The sequence below is a fragment of the Aristolochia californica genome, unplaced genomic scaffold (assembly GCF_029961685.1).
Source record: "Aristolochia californica isolate CCGP_79_NKW_82.1479 unplaced genomic scaffold, dmAriCali1.0.hap1 SCAF_4, whole genome shotgun sequence".
Classification (NCBI taxonomy): Eukaryota; Viridiplantae; Streptophyta; class Magnoliopsida; order Piperales; family Aristolochiaceae; genus Aristolochia; species Aristolochia californica.
In genome coordinates, this window is record NW_027182103.1 from 1,100,774 (window position 1) to 1,115,653 (window position 14,880).

Below are 14,880 nucleotides of genomic sequence, written 5' to 3' on the forward strand. Positions count from 1 at the left end.
CAAACAAAGTATTAAACATAAATAAAACTTGAAGGGAAAGAACCTCCTTTAGCTGAGGCGCTCCTTGACTTCCTGCTCGGGGACGGTGACTGTCAGCACACTGTTCTTTGTGGCCGTATTCCCGTGAACCACCTTCGCTTCCTTTGGCAGTCGAAGTCGTCTCAAAAACTCGCCACGGCTTCTCTTCACGCAGAGCCTCTTGACACAGTTCTCCTCTTTGGTGCCCTGGTGCTCTACCTTTCTTTTCTCCTCTCTGTTTCTCTTCAGAGATTTCGCCCCGTTCTCTTTCTGTTTTCACGACATGCTGCCTCTACACTCTTCTAAAATTAAAATTTCCCTTAAACATTTCATTAAGAAGCTACATAGTTTGAGCTTTTATTTACCTTGGGCTCAAATAGGTTGGGCTTCTTAGTGGACTGAAGTTGATTTTCAACATAGTTTAGGCGATACAGTGACCACCAGCGTCCGAGGGAGAAATGGAGAAGAGCACTCCACTGAAAGCTGAACCAAAGCAGAAGAGAAAAACCGTATAGGAGAAAAGGATCCTGGTCGCCATTTAGAGACAGTAAAGATAGAGCACAGGGGAAGGAAAACTGGAAAAGAAACCAGATGTTGGATGAAGAAAACAAGAGAAAGGCTTAAATGAGTCAAATCAGACAATCAAATCCATGTAAAATAAATGTAATAATTAATGGGTTTTAATGGATCTGTATGATCTTAAAAGTCAACGGTTGTATATGAAAAATCGGTTGAATTCTGATTAGAATATATGATAATTCTGTTTCAGGTCATACCCATTTGGTTGTAGCAAAAGACACTCTAAAAGATTAAAACAAGAAACTGTAGATTTTTTGCTATGGCAGAAGGTTAATATCAAAATTTCTATCATTCTTTACGCTTTGATACATCATATTATCTCTTTGTCATGTCTGATTTAATTTTAAACAGCGTGATGGACGACGATAAACAATTCAAAGTTATAATTTCTATTTAATAATCACTTCAACAGTTCTCAGATTCTGAGTGTTTGAGGAGGAACCCACTGAACTCTAGCTTCTGGGATGAACAAATAAGAACCAACAGACGCATCAATTGTAGAACATCAATTTCTTGTTTTTAAATATTTTCAGAAACTGATTGTGATCAATGGGTGCCTCCGCCAAGGAACTGCCAGAGCAAATCATCCAGTTGATTCGCCCGCAACTGAAGTCCCGATACCGGTTCATGCATTCCGGCCGAGAATTCCGGCTGAGAGAGCATCTGATACGAAGAGGAATCACCCAGTAACAGAAGCAATTGATGGTTCACTGAGGACTCCATTGCCCGAATCCTCTTTGCAAAACATGAAATCTTTCGTCTCAAACATGCTGTACGCAGTCGGATTGTAGCACGCAAAGATGCTGTTGAGATAATTACAGCTGGGGAGATAACGCACGGTGATCAAATCAGAGCCCATTGATTAAAAAAAAAAAAGAAAAAAAAAGCAGATTTCTAGGTTTAACTGGTGGTTTCATGTATGTAGAAATAAGCGATTAGATGTTGATCGAGCATTTCAGCCTTCTTCTCCATGTCGCAATGTGATCTGTGTTTTCTCGCTCGCTCTGCAGTTTCCATGGCAGAATCTCCATCTCTTCTGTTTCTACGATTTTTTTACCCTTGAACTGCTCAATCTGCTTCTCCTCCATCTCCAGCTTCCTCTGCAGATACTTCAGTACCTGCAGCAACTCATCCTCGGAGGATTCGTTCAACAAGCAGTCCCAAGGGTACTTCAGTACCCTTGATCATGATCCTACAGCTGAGCTATCCGTTAATTTTATATTTTACATAAACAAATTCTTTTATTTTTATATTTATAATTGATTTTATCTGATAGGTTATGACTTGTTTGTAAATAAAAATAAATGTATTTTATTTAACTAATTTCATAGTTATTTAAGTAAATTCATATCTATTTAATAAATTCTTCAAAAAGGGCTTCTAATTCTTTTGTATAAGAGCTTCCGTGGCGCCCCTACGGTAGCAACCCCGAAAATTTTGAAGCTTCGGCGCTGTGATTTGAAGATGGCCATGGACGTGGACGCCGAGACTCAAAACCCTACACCTCACGCCATGGAAGTGGAGGAGAAAGAGGGGCGGTTCTTGCTCGGTTCGCCGACGTTTGTGGAGTTAGGCGACGGGCGGTTTAAGTGCGTGGAGACGGGACATGAGCTACCGGCCAGAGAGATGGAGTCGTATGGAAATAGTAAGCGTTGCCGGTTGGGGATCATCGATTCGGCTATCCGGCTGAAGAAGGCTCCGCTTAACTTCTTCAAGCAAGACCCGGCTTCCAAGTAAAAATTCATCCTGTTTTTTCTTTATGCTCAGTTATCTTTTTTACCTGAAGATGGTCTTTTGGTCTTGTGCTTGTTGTCTGGTTGTCGATTTAGTGTATCTGTTAGTTTTTGGGAAGTTGAACTAGGTAATCGTTCCTGTGGAGGAGTGCATGCTATTAAAATTTCAATCTTCGAAGCCTGATTGTGGAATGGCAGATTGTCCAGTATAGTCGATGTAGATGACTATACATAGCAACTGGAATTCGGTGTCATAAGATTCATAGGTAGCAGTACTATGAATTAGGATTAACAAAAGTTGTCATGATGAAAAACAGTTGGTTTGTATGTCTGGTTTTCTTTTACAGACAAAGGCAAGTATGTTTGATTCATTTGTCCCGGAATTTGCCATATGTCAACGTACACAGTTGTAACACCTTTTCCACTGCGTGATGTAAGACGTGTTTGTTGAACTCTTGCAATACCTCATTTGTAGCTTATTTCCCCCAGAATTGACAATACCTCAGAGCAAACATTTGTAATACATTATTTACTATGTGATGTAAAAAATGTTCTGTCAGTCGGTTGAAACTGCTGGTTTTCTTCAGCATTATTCTTTGCCAGATATCTTCCCTCTTCTCTCAGCAGACTGTTCAGATCCTACAAAAAGGTGTTTTTTTTTGTGTTCAAGAAAATGCTTAGGCATGATCTGGCACCTTGACACCTTCGTTGCATGCATGTTAATGCTAAAATATCATTCTACTTTTTGCATGTACTGTGCCATTTCTTTTCTATGACCATTATCTTTAGACTAACTACTTCACAGATATCTGTCTTCTTTTATTAATTAGTTTTTTTTTTTTTTTTTGTTCATTTCTTCACAGGTCGAAACTTATCTGTAAGCTGACTGGAGACAGCATCAATAAATCTGAGGAACATATTTGGAAGCATATCAGTGGGAAAAGATTTCAAAAACAAATAGGTTAGCTTCTTGATTTTTTGTTTGACTACCAAAAGTCTTACTTCTATACTCTATACTTGTGTAGACCTTTATAATCTTTTCCCTCAAGGACACTAAGTAAAAGGGACAAAAGAAGCGATAGCATTGGGAGGGCTTATTATAAAGAGACCCCCCCCCCCCCCCCCCCCACCCCCCCCGTTAAGTGTCCTGGAAAGTTGTTTCTGGTGGTATTCTGCACTTAGCTTTTCTTGCCTCCACTTGAATGTGGCTGAAAAGATGGAATGCTTCCATCATAAAATGAAAGACTCAAGGCTTGATCGAGTCTGCTAATTCAAAACAAGTTTGGATTTACCAAATCTGGAAAGATGATCCTTTGATAGATGGAACCATGGCAATAGTGGATTAGATGGTTGTGATGCCAAGGCAAGTATTCCTACTTGCTCTTGGATGAAATCCCACATTGTTGATCACACAATATTGCTTTTTGGATGTGTATCACATAGCAAATTTAAGATTAGTGCATATAAGTAATTCATTCAGTATCCCTTTTTTTAGTTGGTGTACATAATAACAGGAAGCTTACATCAGGTGATTCCAGCTGGAGAATGACATGAAAGTAATTTTTAGCTTGGCTTTTTTAGGCAAATTGGTTTCTCACATTGCATAATTCCCTCTAAAATAATGTTTTGAGGGTAATTGTCACGTCGCTAGATCGAGCTAGAAAAAGCTCATAGTCCCTCAACTTGCGACCTAACTTACTTCGGGCGAAAAGTAATCTAGTCAGCCTCTCTTTTAAGAAGAAACTAAGCCAAAATGAAGAGAAATGAACCTTTCACATTAATGGGAAACTTTAAGGACGAATTTGAAGATTTTTTCAAGTGATATACAAGGCTTTATTTAGAGGCAAAAGAAGGATAAACCCCCTTATCCCTTATTCAAACCCTAACCAATGAGAAATTGCCACCTAAGTAAGGCAAATATCAAATTTATTCAAATTCAAATAAGGCAATGCGTGCTTGGGCCACGTGCAACTAGGCCCTGCGTGTGCCTGGGCAGCGTATCAGTAATGCACATTAATTTGTTTTATTTAAGTTTCTCATTTTATTATATAGAAGTTATTTAATTTATTCCTTTTTAATACCCTTAGAAAATTAACTTTCATTTTAGATGGTTGTCCTAAAATGAATGCCATTCTAGTTGCTTTGTTGACACTTGATTTCTACTTAAAATGAAGGCCGTGTAATTGTCTTAAGTGTAATTTGTATTACCATAAAATCCTGTTTTGTTTGAGAAGAAATGTGAGAGAAGGAAAAAAAGAATATGAGAGAATCCTCGGTGGTAGTCAAGATTTTCCATTGATTAAAACTTTCTCTCATTCTTTGTGCTTTCCTCTCAAACCAATGGAGGGCTTAGTAGTTATTTCTCTTTGAGAAGCCTTTTGTTGGGAACTGAAGGAGTACAGAAAGAAAACATGTTGAGATGATATATCTTGTTTTATGATATTTAAGCTAGTACATGTCCATGCATCCTAGGTCTTGGTGGTCAAAAGCTTGGTTACTAATATGAAGCCTTTTATGGATAGAAAAAAAGGAAGCAGAGAGAGATGAAAAATCATCACATAAGCCATCCAAATTAAAAAAGAAAAGTGCCAAGGACAAGCAAAATGGGACCCATGAAAATGAATCTAAGGAGAAGAAGCCTGAAATAGAAAATAACAGTGATCCAGAGGAAGCTGACTTTTGGGTCCCTCCAGTTGGGAATCGATGGGACAATGACCAAGGAAATGATCGTTGGGAAGACTCTGCAAACCCTGGCAAGGAAGGAGATGAATATGAATTACCAGGTGAGTGTTATTTGCATTTGTAAGCTTTCTCTGTTCTACCAGTTCTGTGCCTTTTTATTGTTTCCTATGGTACAAAATGCTAACCTTAATTCAAGTGAAACTATATACCAAATATTGTAGTATGCTATGAATAAACTTGATTAACTCTTCTTAATGCATCTTGTTCATGAGTTGTTTTTATAGTTCATTTACTTGACCATTCTTTTATAGTTTTGTTACTCCTGCATATGTCTTGTCCTATGATAGATTTTTTTAAGGAGAAGTAACTAGAAAATATTCATAAGAGGGTAACATAGAGCTACTGTTTTCAGCAATTAGAGATTGTTGGCTCTGAAATTGGTGGTAGGGTTAGCTCCTTGAGGAACATGTATCAGCTGGAAAGGCCTATGTAGGTCTTCTTTGCTGAACAATATCTGTGAGATTCTCAGGATAGGCCAAGGTGCAATGAAGACCATGATAAGGTCTGAACAGTTGTTGAAACCTTGAGGCAGCGGAGGCCTGAATAGTCCAATTACTGTGGCTGCATTCCTGCTTAAAATTTCACATACATATTCATTCAAGTTGCAACTACTGGGATTACCATGCTAAGAAAGGTAAAGTGAGTGATATGAGTTCCAGCATTGTGGTGGTGGCATTAGTATCTGTGTTCTCACTCAAGACCTGCAAGCTATATTCATTTTTTTTTTTTTTTTTTTTTTTTTTTGAAATAGTGCTGAGTTATATTTAAAAGCTCAAATGAGCATGATTGCAAGGAGGGGGAACTATCCCAAACAATGAGAAATTATTGAGATATTCCAAATTTACCTAACCTATCAGCATTTTCCTGCTGTTATAAACTCTACATACATATATCCATAAGTGCTTTCAGCAGCACATAGTGGTGCCTTTGAAGCTTGCTCAGCCTTGCAGCGTTTTAGCTATTTCTAAACATTGATCAGAGTTTTTGTTATTTGGCTGGTGCAGAGGAAGATGAAAGTGATTTGATGGAGTCCGAAGATCTTCCCACGAGGTATGTTTGGTTCCTGCTCGGGACTCACTCAGACAAAATGTTGTGCAAAACACTTGATTGACATGTTTTATGAACAGGACAAAGAGGACTTCTGTAGCAGTTGGCCCCAGCAGCTATGCTTCGAGGAAAAAGAAGAATAAGAGCAAGTTCATCTCAACTAGCTAGCGGTAGTTTCCTGCTCGAAGTGTTTATATGCAGAGCATTGTTTAGTTAAGAAGACACTGATCAAGGAATTAAACAACGTTTTCAAACTAGAAACTTTCACATGTCTTTGCTTTCTTGAAATGTAGAGGCCGGAAGAGATTACTTTCAAGTGAAGGAATTAATCTTTGTTTTGAAATATGAACCAACACTTCAGGCCTATATTTCTGAACTATTAAAGCATTTAAAACATGTACAAATGTTACTAAGGATATTTATTAATGAAGCCACTTGTCTTATACCTAACATAGAGAAGGTTAGAAATGATTTTACCTATACCTCTCATGATATTTTAAGGTAATACTCTCACTCTTGTAAGTATGCAATGTGATCTCGAGGTCAGTTTTGAGCCTAAAATTGGAATCGAGTTGGAGTTTAAAAATTTAAATCGAGTCCCAATTCGAGTCGGGTTTGAGTTTCATATTACAGAAAAGTCAAAATCCTTGTAATGGATTATATTAATATATAATAATTAATTTAATAGACTTAAAAGAAAGAAAGAATAAATATTTTTATCAATAATATTTATTTTGTTAGTAAAGAATAACATTACAGGTTGAGGATGAACGATCTATCGTTTTTTCGTTTTTTAGGTTTTATTTTGAGTCGAACACGCGAACCGGTTTAGTTCCCATATTGGATAAAGAAATGCAAATGTGCCTTCAAATTACGAAAATGCCACTGAAGCGCAAATCCAAAGGAAAGGTGCCGTTCCTGCCCTTCCCTCCCTCGTCTACCTTCTCACTAAGAATAGCTCGCGGCTTCGTCAGACGTCTGCCGCTTCTTCTACCCCTTGATTTCATCCAAACAGGTAAAATCTCTTGGATTTTGTTCCTCTTCTTCTTCATTTTTTTCCCTTATTCCGCTGCTTCCGTTACTTTCGTTTTTTCACTTCTCCTTTTGGTTTCTTTTGGGCCCTCTGTCGCCGTGCTCGTCTTTTCCTTTTCCTTTTTTCTTTTTTTATTGCCCTCTGTTTGTTGGGGGGCGTTCAATCTTTGTCTTGAAAAATGGAGCAAATTTATGTCCTCTCTGAAAGTTCTGTTCCTAAATCGGGTTGCACTGAAGGATCAAACGTTATCAATGTTCATACGAAGTAAAACTTATAGTTTGAAAATTTAGTTTTAGCTTATATGTAATATACTTTTAATTTTTTTTTGTCAATGTTAGGTGTAGTTATCGTTCTTTAACAGTTGAGCTCCATCTCGTTTAAGTTTTTCCAGTTGGTGAATATGAAAGGAGATGGAGATATGTTAGTGATTTTGTCATCTTGAAACCGTACATGTTATTGACATATCACTTACTTTGTTCGCAGATGTGTTTGTGCAGTATAAATTCCAAATTCAACAAAAAAGTATGACGTGAATGCGAGTAAATTGAATAGTTCTCTTAATTTTTGGAAACTTATGGTTATATGCACTTTCTTTCATAGTAGCTCTGAAATCCTGGTGTCCATAAACTGGTTAATCATCTTATTTATTTTTCATGGTCTTCTCATCATTTTTTAAAAAAAAAATTAGATTGAGCCTTTGGTTCAATGGTCACATAGGTGGTCCTAGCATGAGAGTTTGGGTTCAAGTTTCACCAGGGTATGGAGTGTAGTGTATGTAATCATCATTCCAAAAAAATGCGGCTCTCTACCATATAAATAAATGAAGAAAGTGTTACGGATTTACTGTTGGATTGGAGACCTCCACCTCGTAAAAATATTAAGTGGGTTCAATTCTTTTCATGCACTAACTCATTCTCCTGGTAACTAAGTTTGAGGCATATCATTTTTCTTATACGACTCTGAGAATTGATTATTACTTTGTGAAAATTGTCATCGGTTTATCCTAATTATTATATATGCTCTCATCTGTCATCCTTGTTTTAGATCCATTCAAAAAATTTCATCTTAAGCATTTGGGGAAACAAGGAAGATATGAAGTTCTTTAAGGAAACATGGAGCTCCAACTTAAATTGTGCCTCATTTATCTCTTGCTATCCTTTTCCATTTTACCTATTCTTTGGGTTTCTTAGCATATGGCATCAATAGCACCTAAATGGTTCTCAATGTTATCGTAGAGATCATTTTACTTTAGGATCTCAAGTTATGGATTTTTCCTTTTATTGGAGTTGTTTAGAGGCAGATGGTTCTGTATTTTTAAATATGAACCTAAGAAGCTTTTACAGTTTTAGTAAAGTTTCATATTTTATCCCTTACCTTGCTTTCATGCTTCAACAATGGTGTATTGTGAAAATATGAAGGAACAATATGATTCACATGAACAGATCTATATAACCATTTCATGTAAAAAAAGAAATAAAAAGAAATTGGAATCCTATACGGGGAATTGGTTCCTTTATTTGTCTTATACCTTGGGATAATATTTACCGATAAAAGATTTGAAAATGCTGAAAATATAGATTGTTAAAATATTGAAGTAAATTTGCATCTAAATCATTTTACCAGAAAAGGAGAGGAGGTAAAATATGCTTGAAAGTTGAAATTGTTTTTACTTATGGGTTACTGCAAGGCAGGAAAAATTTGGAGGGCTCTGGGAGGATTAGTAATCTTTCCAACATGAGCTTCTCAAAGCTAAAAGATTTTTATGTTAACTTTGTTATTATTTTGAACCATTTCATATAAATGAGTTCTCAAAGTGACATTAATGTTGTTTTACCTTATGAGCTTGAATAAGTGGTTAATTATCTTTAGTTTTTGACATCATTGATTCTGTTGACTTGGGTCGTGCTAGATCTTAGACACTGTTATCTATTCATCATCTGCTATTGGTATCTGAGCAGAAACCTGTAGGCTGAAATATCAATTTGGATTTCTTCAAAATTTCGTCCCTCATCGTGCCAAATTGGATTTCATGGTTATTATTCTCATGGTTTGTTTTGGAGAAAGGCTGTCATGCAACTCAGGAATTATGACTTCATAAAACTCTTCCAGAGGCTACTTTAGGATAACTTAGTTTCAATTTTCTAATTCAATTGAGATTTTTAGTGTTTGTCCATGTATATCAAATTCACAGGAGTTTTATTTTTCTGTTATTCTTTTAGGATAAATTCATAATTTCTTGGTCACTACTGTTCCTTAATTTCAGCATGTAATTGTCATTCTTAGAGTGCCTTTGGCGTAACTATTAGTAAGAATGGTAACTAGGAGAAGCTCATTTTCAAGTTAGAATATTGAAAATTGTTGACATTATTCCTTCAATTTTTGCATTACTGCTCACCTGATCTGATAAATGTTAAACTTTGCATCTGTCTTTTGTAGGTTGTATCTCATCTCTGTTCTCCTCAATACATTGAAGCTTCCAGTTCCTAATAGAATAGCAGTCTAGGAAACCTAATATGAGGTTTTTCTCATCGCTCTTCAGACTAGTCTCCCAGAACTCTACACTTCATGAGTTTCCTGCTGCCACATCTTTCAATTCTTCATCTTTGAATATCTGCAAGAAGCTGGGATTCATCAGCATAAATGACAGGGCATGTAATCGATCAGGTTTCACTCGTGAATTCACTACAGCTCAACAGGAATCGAAGACAGCCCCCACTGAGCGTGTCTCAGCAATTGTTGATGAGATTTCCAATCTCACATTGCTTGAAGTATCAGATCTAACAGAGTTAGTGCGACAGAAACTGGGTATAGACGAAATGCCGGCCATGGGTGTAATGATGCCTGGAATGGGCTTTCAAGGACCAACGTCAAAAGCACATGGTACAGCAAAGGTTGAGGAGAAGGTCGAGAAGACATCATTTGATTTGAAACTTGAAAGTTTTGAAGCTGCTGCTAAGATTAAGATCATAAAAGAAGTGAGAACATTCACCGATTTGGGCTTAAAGGAAGCGAAGGATTTAGTAGAGAAAGCGCCCATAGTATTGAAAAAGGGTGTTTTGAAGGAGGACGCAGAGAAGATTATTGCCAAGATGAAAGAGGTTGGTGCTAAGGTTGTTATGGAATAAGACAAGAGATTTGGGTGTTGTAATGGTCAACTGGATATCGAGTATATTCAAGCTCAGCAAATCATATTGATCGTCTTTGAGTTACATGGCCTTCAGTCTGTCTCATCGGAATGTTTTGTTCTTGAATTTGATCCTTTGCGTAGGGTTACAGAAACCTGCAGGCTTAACAGGTTCTTAGAAGTCCTGCAGCTTTTCTCACTTTTAAATCATTCAGTGGCTAACAGTCTATTGAGCAAGGTCTCAATAGCATATCAGTAGACACTGCTGTTCTGTTTTATTCAATTTGTGATGTATCCTATGATCAAGAAAGAGGTCAAAAGCCACTCATTCTGGGACCTAGCATTGATCGGGTTTTAACTCAGGTTAAACTCTGGCAAACTTGAATTATTCTTACTCAATCTTGATCCCAAGTCTGCCTGAAGGCAGACTAGCCCTTGGTTCTGCAACTGAGCATAGTGTTCTAAAAAACATTTTTTGGAATGGATATCTTTACAATATTTCTCTCAGTAATTGGGTAACCATATCATGGCCGATAAGAATGAAGGGGGGGCTTCAGTCCCTTCACGGTGAGTGAAAATCTTATTCGCACAAACGCACAGCAAGATTTTGGATTTGTTAATGGATATAATGAAGTACAAAATGATATAATTTTTTTTCAGGTCTCAATTCTTCTTCTATGAGTTCAGTCTCCCATTGCAGGTCTGATGTAGGATCTGATGGGCTAGTTTCTCGGGCAATTTCCCATTTTTCTGCAAAACCAATTGAAACACATTACCGGATGCTCTTTAAAGCAGAAAAGAGAGCAGCATCACACAAACAAGCAGACACTAACCTGAAATTGCCTCATGTGCAGGATCGGTTCACAACCAAGTTCTGCAACTTGGTTTCCAAGTGCAGTTGTCGCGTTGAACCTGCCTGCTTCATAATCTGAGAGGGTGTGTTTAGTGTCAGGGAGATGGCTACAAACCCTTAGCAGGGAGGTAAGAGAATTCATCTGTGTAGCATTGAAACATTAATCAGTTCCATTAAATCAGAGAAGATTTATGTTGAACTACCACCGAGCTGAAGTTGTATTGAAGAAGAGATAATAGCACTTACCTTCATATAGGGGCAAGAAGCACAGCCCCCATGGATAGAGCATCCTTCACCCTCTGAAACCCCGGGAACCACTCTGAGGAGGTCACTTCCATTATTGCTACATGATGTTCTTGAAAGTGAGTCAGAGGAGACGGGAAAGATGATCTCAATGCTGACTTTTGATCTTCTAGAAGAGTGATCACCGGAAGGAAACAATAACGCATGTACTGCTGCAACAATGGAAGTTACCATCCCGGATTCTGTTCCTAAAACAAACTGTAGGTGCTCGTCTCCATCTCTCTCTAGAGCCTCTTGCAACCTTTGTTTGATGAAATCCAGTATACTCTGAGTGGAACCCACAACTCCCATTCCTCTTTTCTTTGCATCCATTGCAAGAGAGAACATTTCCCCTGGTACTTCAAAATGAGCTGTAAGGAATGCATCGGAGTATCCCTCGCGTATCTTCCTTACTACTTCATGTCCAAATAGGTCATGAACAATGCAAGTTCCATCCTAGTGAAGAATGATAGGTGCAAATGCCGAAACTTAAATATGTGAAAGCAAAAGCTTACAATGTGGCAACAAGAAGGAAAACTAAAATAGGCAAGAGTGACTATGCTCTAAACTTGAGAAGGCAAATTTTGCAATGATAAGAGCGAATTTTAGAGTAAGTTTCAAGTCCCATCAAATTGAGAGCTAGTTCTAAGCTCTGTGTGAAGATCAACAGATACATTTGTCATCAGAAACTGGCATAATCATAAGATGAACAAGACATGAAAATTCACCTGATAGTAGTGCAGACGAGACAATAATGACCTTATTGAGTTTCTATCATGCCCAGCATGTATCTCTGCAATCTCTTTATCTGTCATATTAGACATCTGGAGGAACAACTCAGCAATATTTGCACCCATGTAGGAATCAGGGCCGTACCAGACATTCAAATCTGGTATCTGGGCAAACGCCTGACAGAGGATAATCGAGTGAGAGATTTCAACAAAAAATGTGGACTCACAGTCATCACAAGTAAGAATAAGCCTACCAACCTGTAAGATGGTCGGTACAACATTTGAAGAAGTGCAGGTAATTGTTGGGACAAGTTCGTGGGCATGAGCTTTTGTCTCTAAGGATGTGTTGATATAGATTACATGCAGAGCAGGTCTTGATCTTGAAGCTGACTTGAGAAAACTCATATATGTTGGGCCAGCAGCAGCATCTGCCAATGAACAACCAATCCTTTCTTCAGACATCCTGTACACACCAACCTGCACAGCATTTCTCAGGGATAAGAAACACCAAATGTAAGGATGGAAAAATGTTTCAGCATATGAATCACAATTCAGTCTCTTCCCCCCTGCAATAAGAAATTAACTATTTTGTCTCTTTCATGGAGACAGTTCAAAGTAGGATAAAGATGCATACCTCTGCAAATCCTGCTTGGTCAAGAATGGCTCGTACATTTTCAGACATGAAATCGACTCCAAGAACTGTGATATACTGACATCCAGCTTCTGCCATCTTGACAGCTGAATCAGCCATGATCAAGGAATCAGAAATATGGATATGGGGCCAATGCTTCTGTGCAGCAGTTAAGACACCTTGGACCTCAGGGTCCATATAGAAATGTGCAACAACCCCAATTCTCTTCTCCATTAATACATTGACAAGTTCTTTAACCTTTACCTCATTCGGGGATAAAAATTTTGCCTGCAATTATACTACCACTTAGAACTCTGTTTTAACTGAAAGACAGACTCAAATAACACAAAAAAAAATCTTCGATTTAATTCTTTAACACAAGTAGAGGTAACTGTAGCCTTTTGATTGCTTTTCACACTACAGATACGCTCCCAACTTGTTCTAACAAGTGCAGATATCACCTACTCTGGAACTTGCTTCAGGAAGCAGAAAAAAGAACACTGGTACACGGTTTTTTTTTTTCAGATTAAAGAAAGCTGAAAACTCATTTATTTTTCTTTCATGGGTACAAAAGCTCATTGGTATCTTAAGAAGCATTCGCAACTCCCGATGTCTTCTTCCATCTGCCATCTACAATCTCTCGTCTCAGACGGTGATTATATCTCCTTCAAACAACAGTTATACAATTTACCATTCCCAACGTTCAACAACAGTTATACAATTCATTTAGCTAAAACTAAACAGAACCAGCAAACTCGCTAACCTGAGCCTCGGCATAGCTCCCCTTAGCAATCAATTCATCAGCAGTGACAACCAACGAAGGGAACGGTTCAAAGGGTGGCTTCCCTTCCCTCTCCGCTACAATCGCCTTGGTCCTCTTCTGCATGCTGATGAGCACATTATGCCAGGTGTTCGCTCTGGAAGGCGTCCGGCCTGGTAACCCCACGTTGAGTTCTGCCATATCGTCCGTCTTCAAATCCAACACCTCCTGCGGCGACGCCCCGTCGAGGACCCAAAGCAGGCAGAAGCAGAAGCCCTTAGTGATCTCCGAGTCGCTGTCCGCCGCCAGCCTCATCCTCCCAGCAGGGTCCAGCTCCACCGTGAGCCACACTTGCGCCGTGCAGCCCATGACGCGATTGTGAGGGACCCGGTCAGAGTCGACAAGCGGGGACAGCAGACCCGCATACTCCAGCAACCTCTTCACCCTCTCGATGGGTTCCGGTATGGACCTGAACTCCGCCACGAGGCGCTGCAGTTTGGCGCGAGGCAGGTCAGTAACACCCACCGGCGAGTCGGTCACAGCAGAACACGAGACCGACTCCCGCTTCCGAAGCGGAAGATGAAAAGAGTCATCATAACTTCGGATGGCGCACTTGACATGCCTAAAACCGAACCATTTGGGCCTCTGCTGAATTCCAGAAGGAAGCAGAAGCCGCTCCTTCGGGTTCGACACCGGCAGCAGAAACGAAGACGAAAAAGAAGAAGCCGCAGCAGCCGCTCCCGTTAAAAACGACCCAGAATCCATTCCTCCAACGCTGAAACACCCTTTTTCTACTCTCGCCAACAAATCAAAACTATCATTTCCTTGACAGACCAGTTCAATGCATGAAGAAGATATGTGAAATCGTTCCCAGAAAGCTTGCAGAACCCAAGAAAGAAGAAGAAAGTACGACAGCGCGATGCGGAGACAACGGACACATGCAGAACGAATGGGAGGGAAGGAAGACACGGGTTAATACTAAAAGAGGAGAGAAAGGGGCGATCCCACTGCAAATTTAAAGCCAGATTCGAGACGAAAGGGGTTGGTTGGTTGGTCAGACTTTTTTGGCATGAAAATTGCTCATTTACGTGGGTCCCAAGATCGCCATGTCTCTTTGTGGGGACTTAGGGTTAGAGACTTAGGGTAAGTGTCCTTAGAGTGCACGGTTAGGGTAGGTAGAGTGTGAAACATTTTTGGTGGTCACCCATTCAAACGACGCATCCAATAATCGGGGAGCTGAATTTTGACCAGCAGAGAACGCACGGCAGGGGTGGCGGCGGCGGTCTTGATAAGCATGCTCATGCTCAGCGTCGAGACAACGAGCAAATTCGAGGTCAGAATGGGACA

At 39.2% G+C, this 14,880-nt stretch overlaps 3 protein-coding genes across 4 annotated transcripts; 2 read left to right on the top strand and 1 right to left on the bottom strand.

Annotated features, from left to right (window-relative positions):
- Positions 1-1,998: 1,998 nt before the first annotated feature.
- LOC137962354 (uncharacterized) lies at positions 1,999-6,380 on the top strand. 2 transcript variants are annotated; one of them, XM_068809167.1, is made up of 5 exons: positions 1,999-2,330; positions 3,194-3,291; positions 5,024-5,113; positions 6,077-6,122; positions 6,200-6,380. In XM_068809167.1, exons 1-5 carry the CDS (start codon positions 2,062-2,064, stop codon positions 6,285-6,287), a joined length of 591 nt encoding a protein of 196 aa, XP_068665268.1. In that variant the 5' UTR covers positions 1,999-2,061; the 3' UTR covers positions 6,288-6,380. The 2 variants fall into 2 exon arrangements, with proteins under 2 accessions (XP_068665268.1, XP_068665267.1); XM_068809166.1 differs by having other exon boundaries at positions 2,000-2,330; positions 4,853-5,113.
- Positions 6,381-6,977: 597 nt separating this feature from the next.
- Positions 6,978-10,786, top strand: LOC137962355 (uncharacterized). The gene is made up of 2 exons (XM_068809169.1): positions 6,978-7,134; positions 9,589-10,786. Exon 2 carries the CDS (start codon positions 9,666-9,668, stop codon positions 10,275-10,277), a length of 612 nt encoding a protein of 203 aa, XP_068665270.1. The 5' UTR covers positions 6,978-7,134; positions 9,589-9,665; the 3' UTR covers positions 10,278-10,786.
- Positions 10,787-10,934: 148 nt separating this feature from the next.
- Positions 10,935-14,298, bottom strand: LOC137962118 (quinolinate synthase, chloroplastic-like). The gene is made up of 7 exons (XM_068808836.1): positions 13,537-14,298; positions 12,777-13,061; positions 12,401-12,619; positions 12,140-12,319; positions 11,376-11,867; positions 11,110-11,271; positions 10,935-11,026 (listed from the first exon to the last, which is right to left on the bottom strand). The coding sequence occupies exons 1-7, from the start codon at positions 14,296-14,298 to the stop codon at positions 10,952-10,954; spliced, it is 2,175 nt and encodes a 724-aa protein (XP_068664937.1). The 3' UTR covers positions 10,935-10,951.
- Positions 14,299-14,880: the final 582 nt, after the last annotated feature.